The sequence below is a fragment of the Ammospiza caudacuta genome, chromosome Z, assembly GCF_027887145.1.
Source record: "Ammospiza caudacuta isolate bAmmCau1 chromosome Z, bAmmCau1.pri, whole genome shotgun sequence".
In the NCBI taxonomy this organism is placed as follows: domain Eukaryota; kingdom Metazoa; phylum Chordata; class Aves; order Passeriformes; family Passerellidae; genus Ammospiza; species Ammospiza caudacuta.
Window position 1 is genome coordinate 42,716,931 of NC_080632.1, and position 14,612 is coordinate 42,731,542.

Consider the following 14,612-nt stretch of genomic DNA (forward strand, 5'->3'; position numbering starts at 1 on the left):
TTGCATTGTCACCATAATAAAAAGCATTGTATTACAAAAGAACTTTCTGCCCTGACAAGGTGGGAGAAAGATTAAAAGGTCCTGAAGAACAAAAGCTGTTTTCTATTCTCAGTAAACACAAAACACTCTCCTACTCCCATAATAGTGTGTGCCATTGGCAAAAAGATTCTCCTACAGAAGCATTCTCTTGGCAGAAACAGAGCTGCTGAAGTGACACGTAGAAGGCAGACGCTGGAAGTTGATCTGGAGCTTTGATTTGCAAGGCAGGAGGGAGTGATGGTGTGGTAGTGAGACTATAAACATGCCAGGATGATTCCAGTAAATTTTTCTGCCCAGAGAGGTATGTGAATTACCCAAAGGCTGCCTTTTTTCTCTCTACCTCCAGTGGATCTAGGAAAAAAAATTAAGTGTCCTCAATACATGGAATTTAGGATGCTATTTTAAATTTGTTTTCTTCTCTAGGACCGCTACATGATCCTTGGCCAAAATGGTTTCTTTGTTAATGCATCAGATTCGCTGGCTATAATTGCTGCCCATCTGTCTTGCATTCCCTACTTTTGTCAGACGGGTGTCCGAGGATTTGGCAGGAGCATGCCTACCAGCACAGCTCTGGACAAGTAAGATGAAATATTTATTTGTATCACCTTGTCATTACATTAGTTATCTCCACTTTTTATTACATAGAAATTCCAAAATTGTGAAGTCTTTTGATAAGAGCTTCAAATTTTCCCCATATTTATGTGCTTTATTTTTTAAACTGGTTTTGACAAGATTTTGGTTGTCAAAACCTAGACTAATTTTTCCTGTTTTTACTTGCATTAAAAGAATTTAATTCAGTTTGGAGAGGAAGTAAATTGGTAAATCTCATGTACCAATATTTCACTGTATTCTCCCATAAAATTTTATTTTTCTTTATTAGTAAATAATGGTTTACAGCCTAATCTGGCAGACCTTTTTATGAAAGTTGTGGAATTTTAAAAAAGATGAAGTAATAATTCAATACAAAAAATCCAAACCCTCCTTAGACTGAGGAAATATGAGCATCTTGTGTTAGCAGCTGAATTTTGAAAAAGTTTCATCCAGGCCTGAGTTTACTGTAAATATCAAGACAAGATGGTTTCTTTTATTGCATTAATATATTCTGTTTGGAAAAGCTTTGGCTAAATCAATTGTGTCTCAATTCATCTGGCTGCATAGCTTTACTATGACAAGAGTGATCTGCTGCTTCCCTTAAATGTGTCTAATCAGGAAATAGTAATTTTAAAGCAAAAGGTAGGTTGTATGGAAAGGTTGATTGCTGTATCTACTGTTTGCCTATTCAGGAAGTTTTGAGGTGTTACTAAATTCAGAGCTTGCAGCTTCCTCTAATGATTGACAGAGTCTTTGGGGATATGTTCCTTACTTGTGGGTAGATAGTCTAGTTTAAGGAAATACTGTTAGGTCAGTGTTTGGTGTGTTTTGTTTATTCTGTTCAGCAGTCAAAAAATCTCCTTATTGTTATATGGAAATACGATATAAGTAGAATTCATTTTGTATGTAAACACCATATCTGCATTTCTGTAAGAGCTGAAGAAACAATGACATTTAAACATGTTTTTCTGTCTGCTTTCCATAAAGTTTGATAAATATGTCAGAAAGCATGAACTCATGTCCCCGTCAATGCTCTGTGACCGTTTGAATTATGTTCTTTGCAATGTTTACTTGACCTTCTGGCACAAAGATTGTTTCATGGTGATTACTGCCTTATTTAGTTTCGTGGAGCTAAGCCTGATTATTAAATAAAACTGAGCAACTAATAATGATGGAAGGACTTAAGTATTTTCCCTTCCATTCTTACAAATATTTATTGTTATGAAGTTTTTAGTCTGTGTCCAGGACACTTAATTTATTTATTTTTTTATTTTGTTTTGTGGTTCTCCTTGTTTTCTTGAAGACTTAGGAGTTCCATGTTGTCATGTAGTTCAGTGTAGACCGTGCAGTTTTCACAGAGATCATGTGGTTCCAAAGCCCCTGCCATGGGCAGGGATGCCTTCTGCTGGTTGTGCAGCTCAGGCAGTGTGGCTGGAGCACTGCAGCTGGTAAGGACTGAGGCAAAGCTGCCACTGACTTCCTCAGCCTTCTCCATGTCCTCAGTAACCAGGTCTGTTTCTTTCTGGAAAGAGTCCACATTTTCCTAGTCTTCCTTTAATCACCAGTGTACCTATAGAAACTATTCTTGTTGCTTTTAACATCCCTGGCCGGATTTAATTCTATCAGGGCTTTAGTTTTCCTAGCATTATCTCCAGCTACTTGGACAATTAATCTGTATTCCTCACAGACTACCTGCCCCTGCTTCTACCCTCTCTAGGCTTTCTTCTTGTGTTTAAGTTTGTCCAGGAACAACTTGGTAACTCACACAGGCTTCCTGGTGTTTTCGCATTACTTCCTCTTCATTGGGATGCATCTCTGTCAAGCCTGTAGGAGGTGATCCTTGAATGTTTTCCAGCTTTCTTAGGCCCTTCTTTCCTCCTGGGCTTTGTCCCATGGCACTCTATCGAGCAGATCCTTGAAGAGACCAAAGCCTGCTCTTCTGAAGTCCAGGCCAGTGGGCTTGCTGTGTGCTCTCCTCTCTGCCCTGAGGATCTTGCATTCCACCATTTCATGGTCAGTGCACTTCCCATTCCACACCAACTCCTTGTTGTGGTGAGATCATTAGGATGTCTCCTTGTGAGCTCCCCTGTCACTTGGAGGAAAAAAAAATAAATTCATCCATGCACTCTAGGAACTCCTGGATTGCCAATGCCCTGCTGTGTTGTCAGTTCAACAGATACCAGGGTGATTGAAAGCCCCCATGAGCACCAGGGCCTGTGAAGGTGAGGCTGCTCCTGTCTGTTTGTAGAGGCCTTTGTCCATTTGGTCTGCCTGGTCAGGTGGCCTGTGGCAGACCCTCAGGCTGTAATGTCTGCAGTCACTGCTCTCCCTTTAATCCTGTCCCCTAAGCTCTCAGTAGGTCCTTATCTGTCCCTGGGTGGGTGGGTGTGGGCTGCCTGCGTGGATTAGAACAGTCTAAGAATATCACACACGCCTGGAACTTCCTTGGAGGTCACTGAGCTTTGGCCTGCTTGGTAATAAGCGTGGCTTTCCTCTGGGAGAACTGGATCAATTCCTGCCCACTTGGCTTCTATCTTCTGAGGTCACAGAGATCTTTCCTGAAGTCTATGCTAGACAGCAAATGAAAACTACCTCTTTGTATGGTGTGTCCATATTGTGTGGCCACAGTTTAGCCTGGAACTGGAACTTTTCCTTAGCTCTATTAAAGAAAAACAAATTATGCACAATAACTTAGGGATTTAGAAAGTCTGTTCCTTTTCCACTTGTGTGCATGATGTGTTGCTTAAGACTTTTTCAAAGGGCATTATTAAACTTAAAAAGAAGGAAGCAATAATCTAAAAGACTCTAAATGTCGCTTGGAAATATGGCATTAACAAATGGAGCAGTGAATTACAAGAGAATTCACTCAAAATACTTAACCAGTGTTGCTTGTATTTGCTTGAAGTGACTGCTGGAATATACTGGTATGGACTATAGGGAGAGGATAACACTTTACAGGAAACATCTGCTTTAATATGCTCCAACATCAACAGGATTGTGGCAGCACGTCTCCAGACTTCAATTCTCTGGCAATATGTACTCACAGGCTGGTATTCTTTTTGTTTTGGGAACCTGTATTCCCTGTTCAAAAAACTATTCTTGTTTCATATCCTTGTATTCTGATTTATCTGATGCCTGCATAACAGGAAAGGAAATTAAATACTGAGATGTTAGCTAACAGTGTACAAAATGAGAATCACAAGGGTGAATAAAAATTGTTTCTGCAGGAAATACGAAGTTGGGTGTGTGTATAAAAAGCAGTCAAGATGGTACTAGAGAAAAAGGTTTCTGAGAGAATACGGTATTCTTAGACTAGCATCTGATAAGTTGTTTCTACGGCAAGGTTCTTTCAACAGCATGTAAGTGCTTTCATTACACTTGGCCTGGGCAAAGCTAAGCACCTTACTGTGCTGGACCCTGCCACTTTACATCTGGGAGCCTGTCTCTTAATGCAACTTCCACACATCAGTGTTCTGTCTGCTGATTGTCTTTGTTGTCTGATCATCTAGAGACAGCTTCTGAGGGGGGCTGTGGTGACAATAAGTGTTTTGGGTTGTTTACCTCCTGTTGACATGGAGGGCAGAGATGCTATGAGCTCTAACCAATCTGCCTTAAGGAGACTGCCCCTGATAGCAAGTAACGTTGTGGTTTAGAGTGTGGTCCATTTTGTCTGAAGCAGACCAAGAAGCTTTGCTTATGTCATAGAAACATTTAGGTTGGAAAATACCAATAAAATCATGAAGTCCAACCCTCTCTCCCTCCTTCTTGTTCTTACATCTTTAATTTCTTCTTTCTCTAAACACTGCCTTTATTTTCATCTATCTTTGTGCTCTCTCTTACCTTTCACATTTCCATGTTTTCCCCTGTTCCTCTTATCCCACTTCCTTCCCATTCAGTGTCTCCTCTTGTTCTTCAAATATGTACCTCAGGCCACAACACACCACATCCCACTTGTGCCTTCGTCATTATATGCTTGAATTCTTAAAATGCAAATCCTGCATGGATTTTTTGTCTGTATTTTCTTGTGCATTTCTTCTATGTTGTCAGTAATCTGAAAAATTATGTGCCAGAAGCAGTATAGGTACTTTCTATTTCTTTTTCACTGCATGGACACCATTTACTATTGAGTTTGAAGGATTTTTTCAACATAAAGGCTTCTCCAAGTCATAAATATGTCTTTCTGCATGGTTCATACTGCCTTCACTTTGTGACTGTGCTTTGTTCAAGTTATGCCAGCCATAACCTTCCTCGTTTTATCTTTCTTCAGCATGATAATTCAGTCTCACTCCCTCTTTTCTGAAATAGGCTCGCTGTGAATTTTTTAAGACACCTCTGTCAAACTTAGTGCATGTCACATATAAGCAGTTTTTAAATTAGATAAAGCAGAAGGACAATTTGTGTTCTGGAATGCTGCAGAAGGACAACTGCATAAAACCTTCATGAATGTAATTTAACATGTTTGAAGTGTAATGTAAAGTTCGGGACCACTGTGATTGGAAAGGTGTTTAGGATTTGTAACTTCTAGAGTATCATTGTGATATTAAAAATGTCCATATAAATCCTTTGTATATTTGTATATATAGTAAAACAATAGAGTTTTTTCTGTAACAGCTTTCAAATATGTTCTACAGCTAAATTTTTTTTTACACAGATATGACATGTTTGAGAAGATTTGTGGAGGAAAAACCAGCTGTCATTACAAGGCACTGATTTTCTTTCTTTAGCTGTGTCTCTTGGTTTGATTTCTACAATGTGCTTGTAATCTAGCTGCTATCCTTTTGTCATTGAATGTTTTTTAAGCAGTGGAGGTGATTTATCATTGCAAACATTTTCAAAGATATCCTTAGGGAGTTGTCTTGGTCTTTATGGGTTTTTTGATGGTGGATTTGTTATGCTTTACTATAGTGTTGCATATTTGACTGTTGCAAACCCACCATATGCTTGACTATCCAGTGTTTCATTATCCTAGCTCACACTGGTCCAAACATGCTGTAGTCATGACAGGCTACATTTTAAATGTGTATGGGGTAAATGTTTATTCTCAACACTTTACAGGACAATGGCAGTTGCATACTCAAATGCTTTTTCAGTGAAATATAAAAATGAGCATATGATCTATTGCATATTCTTGACATTTGCAGGAGGGAATGAATCTTGTGTTTTTCAGTGGCTGCTCGTGAAGAAAAGGACAGAAAACATGTTGGTGTCCCGTCCTGTGAAATATCAGTAGAATACTGATATGGCAATCCCATGGCTTTTACTTGGCACACAACTTAGCTTTAGGGTCTGAGAGGGATTCCATGGCCAGTTCTGGGCCTGAAGGCAGCTGTTCCCTGTTGGTAATGGCAGGCTGCAGAGCAGCCTGACACAACACACAGCTCTTACTTTTTCACAAAGGTAGCTGGATTCTGGCCTGTGCATGGACTGGACTGCTATAGCTGCTTAGCTTAAAATGAGCAGGTTCATTGGTTGTGCAATGTGAAGCTTGCAGGACTGAATTCATAAAGGTGATTTGAAAGCTTTCTTCATGTAAGAGAAAATATGAGTTGAAAACTATGCAGTGCTCTGTTTCCAGCTTAATCTTTGGCTGAGAGTGAAGTCAGTTTGTCAGCCAGACTTAGAGAGATAAAGATTTGGTGCTTGGTGAGAAATAAATATGTTTTGTAACCTTGATTGACTTCTATTTAGAAGTATGTGTATTTGTAGTTCTCACAAACAAACAGACTTTTGTCTAAGCTTAATGTGCTGTATTTGAAAAACTACCTGAGAAAAAGAAATGTTTTGCAAAATGCCTGGAGCAAGACTTGTAGTGTGCAATAGATTGATGGCAGGTAACACAAAGTCACAGATTCTTAGTGCCCCATGTCTAATATCTCAGAAAGTACACAGCTATGAATAAACAGCAGGAATTCCTACAAATCTCCTGGTAAAAAGTCCAAAAGTGTTTTAATTAAAACCATCTGAGGAATTTTGCATCCAGTCAGTTACAGATTTTGTGACTACTTAAAAGTTAAAGACCCCTTTTCTTTCAGGTTTTATGCAGTCTTATTATATGCTTCAACTTAGAAAGGCTCTTTGGTATATCAGCATGTCTGAACATGTTTTGTTTTGCCCAGGCTGGAAAGCACAGCTGGTGTCAACCCAAGAGCAGCCTCTCCCATCAAAGGATTTTAATGTCAATGGTTGACCTTCATGGAGAATGCTTCCTGCTGATTTAAAAGAAAATTTCTCTGGCTCAGAATTTCAAAACAGTGTGTTTAAAATTCTACTTCTAGGGTGTATTAAAGTATAATCTTCTTAGGTTGTTTAGAAATTAAGGGGACAGTAAATTGTTGTTTACATCCTCTGTGTTTTGAAGGTCACTGTGAGACTGGCAGAGCCAGGGAACTTAAAATTCTTTGAAGAAGATTGAGAGTCCTGTTAGATCAGATCTTATTTTAAGTAATAATCAATTGAATTATTGTATTGATTTTGAAGGAGAAGAAATATTGTCTCCGGTTTCCTTTTGTGGGGGAAATGAAAGAGGTGGAAAATCTTTCCAACATCAATTCTTTGATTCTGTAGTAACTGTCTATACCTATGGCATACTATACTTTCTTCTTCTTTCTGTATTTTTTCTATGAGCACTGTCATGTACTTGTCTACTTTTTTCGTTTCCCTTCCCAGACAAGTCCTACAACCAAAAAGAGCACTTATTAATTTTCAGTCTTTAAAATATACAGAACAGTTTGCGAGAGAGCAAAGGAAAACTAGTGTGAGCTTGGCAATTCCAATCTAAATGGTATCATTAGGGAGCTACTAGAATAAATAGTATCTAACCAAACCAATTGCCTGGCTGATAAAATGAAGGAATCTGTTGATGGTGTTAAGATAGTAGATGTCATTTACTGCCATTTTAGCAGTCCCATTTTATTTCTGTACCCAGGGACTTTATGTTTCAATGGATGGAGAGCTAGGTTGGTAAAAGTCTGGTTTGATGCTCAGACTCACAGGCAATTGGTTAATTAACTGGTAAAAAGTGGGGTACTGCAGAGGTCTGTTCTGTGACCTGTCCACATATTTGTCAGTGGTCTGAAGGGGGAAATGGAGGACACTCAAACCCAGTTTGTAGATGACACCAAATTGTGTGGTGCCTGTTGATCTGCTGGAGAGCAGAGCCAGCAGTCATGGTATTATCAAGGTTGGAAGAGACCTACAAGAGCATCCAGTCCAACCACTCACCTGGCACTGCCTGCCACTGTTGCCCCTAAACCACTAAACCCATCTCCAGATCTAGATGCCTCTTGAACATACACAGGGATATTGACTCCACCACTTCCATGGGCAACCTATTTCAGTGCCTGACCACTATAACAGTGAGAATTTTTTTTCTAGTATCTAATCTGAATATCCCCTTTCTAGCTTAAGGCCATTTCCTTTGTCCTCTCACTGTAGCCACAGTAGAAGAGACCAACCCCCACCAAATAACAGCCTCTTTGCAGAGAAATTGTAGAGAGTTTCCCCTGAGACTCCTTTTCTATAGACTAAACAAATGTAGATGCCTCGGAAATTCCTTATATTACATGTTTACTAGATCTTACTAGATCCTTCATGAACCTTGTTGCCCTTCTCTGGACATGTTCCAGAACCTCAAAGTCCTTTTTGAAGTGAATGACCCAAAAATTGACATAGTACGCAGCTACAGCCTCACCAGGAGTAATACAGGAGGATGATGGCTGCCCTGGCCCTGCAGGCCACACTGTTCTTGATACAGTCAGGGGAACCCGGACGACTGGCAGGAGTGGATGGCAAAGACCTAATGAAATTCAGCAATGACAAACCATGCCCTCAGAAAGGCAGAGTGCAGCAGAGGAACTGAGCAGCAGCTCTGCAGAGACAGGCCAGCATCCTGGGGGATATTTGTCTGAGAAGCTGTGTGCTCTGGAATCAGAAGAGGCCAGTGACATCCTGGGCCATATGAATAAGATATTGGTGCAAAGGGTGGAGAAAGTTATTATTTCCTTCTTATCATGTGTGAAACCACTCCCAGATTTTGCTTTTTGTTTGGTTTGAGGTCCTCACTATAGGAAAAACATCAGTAAAGTGGAGTGAGTTCAGCATAGGATCACCAGCACACATGGGGGCTGGAGCACAGGCCCTGAGAGGAGAGGCTGGGAGCTCTGTTCAGCCTGCAGAAGGATGGCTTCTCTGGTGGGACCTAACAACAGCCGCCCATACCTACAGAGAGTGCCTGTTGAGAGCCACTGCCTGGAGCCAGGCACTTCCCAGCTGTGCATGGTGGAAGGACAGGGGGCAAAGAAATTTGAAAGAAGCAAGTTTTGTGTTCAGGATGTTGGACTAGAGACATTCTATGGTCACTTCCAATCTAAGTTATAATACTGTGTCCTTATAAGGAGACCTTTGCGGGAAAGCCCTTACACCACCAAGACTGTTGAGCCTTCCTGCACCTTTGCACTCTTGTAGTTACTATGTAGCAGCAAGGTAGTTTATAGAAAAAAATTATGTTGTCTTATATTATGTTTTTTTAATTTTCTTCAAAATCAAGGAATTGTCAATCTAGAGAAACGGCATTGTTTCTGTCCTGATCATTTTCCGAGCTATCCTGCTGTCTCTGAATGAGAGGGTGGAAGTAGTATTATAGTACTCAGGAGGTGAAGAAGCAGCTAGGGAGGCAATCAGTAACTTCTGATATGTACCTAAAGCCATTCTTTCTCTGTTGTTCAGATAATTCAGGGTACTGGTAATCCAATTCGAATGGCAGCAATACAGAGTTTTGTAACACACGTAGTGGATATATTCACGTCTGGTTTTCATCTTCATCAATGAGCATAGGCACAGTGAACCAGCTGAAAGCCAGGAAAGGCTAATGAATATAAGATGTGTACTCCTGAGTTAGTGGAGGGTATTTTGCCTGTGCTTAGTTCATAGGATTATTGCATATCCTGAAAGAGACCCTGGGTCTGGCCAGTCTTTAGTTATGACATTATTGAGGTTCACCTCACTAAGTATCTGCAGAAGAATATAAAGGATTACACCTCTTTATTACACCTTACAATTCATCATGCCATTTTTCTTCTCTGGTATAATAAAATCTTCCTGAAAGTTCTTGTAGAATTAGAAAACTTACAAAGCATTTCTCCTTGCCTTCTTAGACCTTTGTATTGCTGAAAAACCCATGGGTTCTGTATGCAGCAGTGACTGTGCAGGACTTGGGACTAGAACAGAAAAGGTACCTGTTTAAGGGTGGAGAGGTGAGAAGGCTTTAAGTGTTGTTTTGAACTTGTTCATGCTTTGGGATTTTGCTTGTTTTTCTGTAGGTTGTGTTCATTACCTGGCTGATATTTCATTGTTGCACTAAACACGAAGCTTTTCCTTAATGAGATGAGGTCCACTACTAAAATTCATTTGTGTCATTTTATGCTTGGGTGTTTCTTATATTCTTAGGTATGTTTCATTTTCCAGGGACCGGCTTGCTTTAATCAGCCTTTTTGTTTGTTTCTGTTATTTCCATGCATTAAGAAGATTTCCTGTCTTACTCAGGAAACCATTAACAAGTCAGGCTGTTAACACAGCATACTACAGCCTAGCAATGACAGCTGGTTTTTTGTATTTATATTCAAATAAACCCCACCTTTGCTCGCAGCGTTTAGCTCATCACAGGCTATGCTATTGGGAATAGGGCAGAGACAGGCTGTCTAATATTGAGTCAGTTGTTGCCATAAAAGAAATGGACAGGTCTTTTCTAGAACAAGGCATAATCTTCCTGCTGCTTAGCCATGGCAGAATTTGAAGGCTAAAATAAACTCAGAACTTTATTTGTTGTGTAAAAGTTCACAGAATGCTAGAAGTCATCATATCTGATCACTGTGCATTCTCTTTGTCCTGCTGATGAGGAGTTAACTTACTCTATAGGCACATGAGTGCTGAAATAATAAAGAAAAGTGGTTCTTGTATCTTAGCCAGGAAGGGCATGAATAACCCTAGGGATTACTGCAGTACATCTGGAGAGCACGGCTGCATGCTTTCCAGCTGGTTGGACTTTTCTTCCTTACTACTGTGAGCTCTGCAATCAAACCTCATTCTCTGTGGATATGTAGTACATATGTGTGCAATTTGTCACTGGAACAGGCTTTTCAGGGAAGTGGTTGCAGCACCAAGTTTGTCAGAGTTCAAGGAGCGTCTGCACAATGATCTCAGTCATATGGTTAATTGTTAGGTCATCGTGTGAGGGGCAGGGAGTTGGACTTGGTGATCCTTATGGGTCCTTTCCAACTTGAGACAGTTTATGATTCTGATTTCACCTCAAAAGGACTCTGAGCACTGTGCCAGCTGGTTTTATTACGTGAAAGACAAAATTCTGTTGGGGTATGTTGCTGCCAAAGCACATCTCTCTCTCACAGAAGTGTGTGTATTTGCTAGTTGTCTGTCGCAAAGCAGCTTTTGTCTCTTGCTTTATCCTTACTTCTGGCCCAGCCATAGCTGAATACTGTATATATCAACAGCTGTTTCTAATCATTCTATTGGAGCTTGTGTGAAAAGGACAATGAGGTTTTCATAAGGCATGGCGTCACAGGCACACTGTCCTGAAGGCTATACTTCTTTTGGGAGTTGACTCTTGAAACATTTGCAAAAGAGGGTAAGAAGTTATGCATTTTGGATCTGAAGCTCAAACTGATGACTAAAGCAACATGAGACAGCATTTGGTGTGGAACATCATGATGAATACACCTGTTAACATCCCACACACTCAGGAAAACAACCCCCTAATAAGAAAGAGTTACACAGACTTGTACAGTACATTTGTAACCAAGAGAAACAGTTAGAAACAACATTAGTTGCTCCAATACATTTTGTTGGAAGTTATCAGACTTGTAAGTTTTGAGTTTGTGGAAAGGTCCATTTCAAAGGCAATTATGGCATTTTCACAAACTTGTGTGTTATACATGGAGGGGTTTGTAACTTATGTTAAAGAGAAGATATGTTGCCCATATATATTGTTTGCAACTGTAATGCATAAATAGTTTTTTTATTCTGACTGGTTTGACTGGAAAACCAGTGAGAATTTTTGTTTTCATCACTTTTATCAATTGTGTAATTTGTCTGAGTTTATGAGAAGTATAGCTTTGCTTTTGATGGAAATTACTATAGTTTCACTGTCCAAATAGCATTTATTAGCACTAGTGCAACATCATGAGGTTGCCAGAATATTACAGAGTGAACTAAGCCATAGTCTGTAAATTTACTTAAAAGATTGTTATTTTTGTTTATTTCATTTGGTACAATGGCTCTGAGGTGTAGTATGTGTAGTTATGGATGGTTTGACTGACTTGCAGAATCTTTCTTTGATTCCAGAGAGGAATAATATAGATAGAGCAAATGTCTCCATAAAGTTACTGCTGAATTGTATTAGAAAATTAGCTTAGTCAGAGCTCTACTTGTAAATTGTAGAATTAAGTTCTTTAGGATATGCTCCTGACTGGCTGATCACTCAGTGTGATCCAGTGGAGTCTGCTGGGCTGTTTTAACTCTGCAATCATCCAGTGTTGTATTTTTTCTCAGTATCTTTCCTCCCAAGTGCAAATTGATTTCTTAGAGAGGATGGAACATGATGGGACTGTAAGGATAGCTCCTTTGTTGGCCAGTCAGCACTGGTTGTCAGCCCTTGGGCACTGGTCCACACCAGCTGGGAGGTCTTGAAGTTTCCAGAATCAAGAGCTAATTCTACACCTCTCCTAGATAACTGAATATTGAGTAAATTGTTCTTCATAAACACAAGAAATTGTTGTCTAAAATCAAATTATGTGGTCAAAATCAAATCAAAAAATGTGGTCTCAGGAACACTGCTGTGTATAGATTTCTAAGAGTACTTTCTGTAGTTCAAATGAATCAACTCCCTGTCAGGTACAACTAAAGATCTGTTTGCTTTTTTTGATCAAATCTCTGCACAAATAAAGTTTGTTTTTCTCCTCCATCATTTAGAAATGCTTAAGATGATTGATTCATTCTTGCTTTTGCCAATTAGAGAATTTTACTGACATCATTACCAGTCTGTGAGCTGTATGCTCCTTGTCCAGTGTCAATCTGACTTTGCTGCTTTGCAGAAATTGTCTTTGTGGTGGGTATCACTCAGCCAGCAAAATTAGAGAGTTAATCAAGGTTCTTGTAGCTCACTGAAATTCAGACTGTCCTGCTGAATTTACTGTAATGATACTGAACTGCAGCTTGAATTAACCCATCAGACCCTTCCATTTCTATCTTTACAGTCGCCATTAAACGTAGGATATATCAAGGCCCACATGTCATATTTTATAGATATTTCTTTTTTTTTTTTTTTAATCAGATCAGTCAATTCTTTGTTTCAATGGAAAGAGTTGTGGAAGTCTGGCAGTAACTTTTCTAGAAATTCTTCAAATGAATAATTCAGAACATTAAAATTTGTTACTAATGAATGGATGAGAATCTTGGCAATGCTTTAGCCAAGCATTAGCTACGAGTATTTCCGTACCTGAGGCAAAATGGGCAAGGAGTCCACTGTGTTTCTCCTGTGCCTGTTGCTCATCCCCCAGAGCTGTTCTACATGTTCCTTATTTAGTTACTATCTTTAAATCTTTTAAATGTTACCCTGTGAGTCGGGAGTGCTGGAAGGTGACCCCAAGTTAGTGGAATGTATATGGGCAGAGTCTCAGTGAAGGAAATTAATTTCTTAACATTCAGTAGCCGTTTATTCTAGGAGGTTTCCTTTCCTTGTGTGGATCTGACAAATTGGCCTTCCTCCTGCAGGCTTTGAAGTCCCTCTCAGCTACAATTAACCTAATAGTGGTGACTGATACTTGGTCAAGCTAATTGGTTTGATGGACTTTAAGTGGAATGCTAGAGTTTTTCCTCTAGAAAATAGAATTGTCCTATTGGTACTTCTGCTTAAAGGCAAGGGAGGAGTCTGCAGGGGCTAGGCAGGGGGAACCTTTGCAATCTGTAGTCTCAGCACAGATAAACCTCTCAGCTAGGTGTAGTTAAATACAGAATCATTTGGCTTCTTTACACAGTGTGCTGACAGCATCCTGTTTTTCTCTGTAGATTAAAAATTATTATGAGAAATCAGAAGCAAGAGGACGAACACTTGAATTTTGTACTTTGAAATTGCTTCTTCCCTCCTTTTTAAACAATAACCCTTCCAACTTATTTTTATTTATACACAGACCTGTTCATCTTGGCATAATTTTTTTTCCCTCTTCCCAGGGAGTGGTATTTCTGTCTGTAAGGTACTGAATTTGTTAACAGATTTCTTGGAAACAGCTCTTACAGTCCACATAGCTAGTGTTGCTTTATAATAAAAGAGCAAAATGTCAACTATTTTGCTTTACTGAGTATTAAACACTCAGTAAAGCAAAATAGTTGACATTTTCCTCTTGGTACCAGTTTAATTACAGGTAATTAAGCACATTTACTTTTGGACTCACGAGAACCCCTAAAGATTTGAAGGGAAATAAGAAATCCTTTTGTAGAAGTTTATTTTAAAAAATAAATGGATGGAGAATAGGAAAAAAGAAGGTCTGTATGAAAGTACTGGGGGTTTTATTACTTATTTGTTTTTTATTTTCATCCATTTATTATTTACTAATTTCTTTCTAGCACTGAACCCTTGTATAAAACACTTGTTGTTCTGTAAAGGAGAAACTGAAGCTGTGCTGTGCCTGAGTCAGCATCCCCCAGCACAAACCTCCTAGATTGCATCTCTTCATAAATCTCAGTGTGGGTGGCATGCTGTAGCTGGGCCAGAAGGACATAGGATATGGAAAGGGAAGAGTACTGAAGAACACAACTCAGAAGATGGGGTTGCATGTCCACAGACAGTACTGTAGTGTGAAATCATGTAAAGCTTGTGAACATTCTGAACACTGCTGCGGTTAAGGAAGGTAACAGATTCATCAAACCCTGAATTACGCATTCTTCATGCAGTGAGGTGTTTTTATGGAAGCCTGGGT

The 14,612-nt window shown here is 39.5% G+C and overlaps 1 protein-coding gene across 1 annotated transcript in view; it reads left to right on the forward strand.

Moving 5' to 3' along the window:
• The window catches only part of PGM5 (phosphoglucomutase 5), a 68,519-nt gene that overhangs the window by 16,528 nt on the left and 37,379 nt on the right, over positions 1–14,612 (forward strand). Inside the window, exon 6 of the mRNA XM_058823525.1 lies at positions 463–617. Within this exon, the coding sequence (XP_058679508.1) occupies positions 463–617 (155 nt within the window). The remainder of the gene's footprint in view (positions 1–462; positions 618–14,612) is intronic.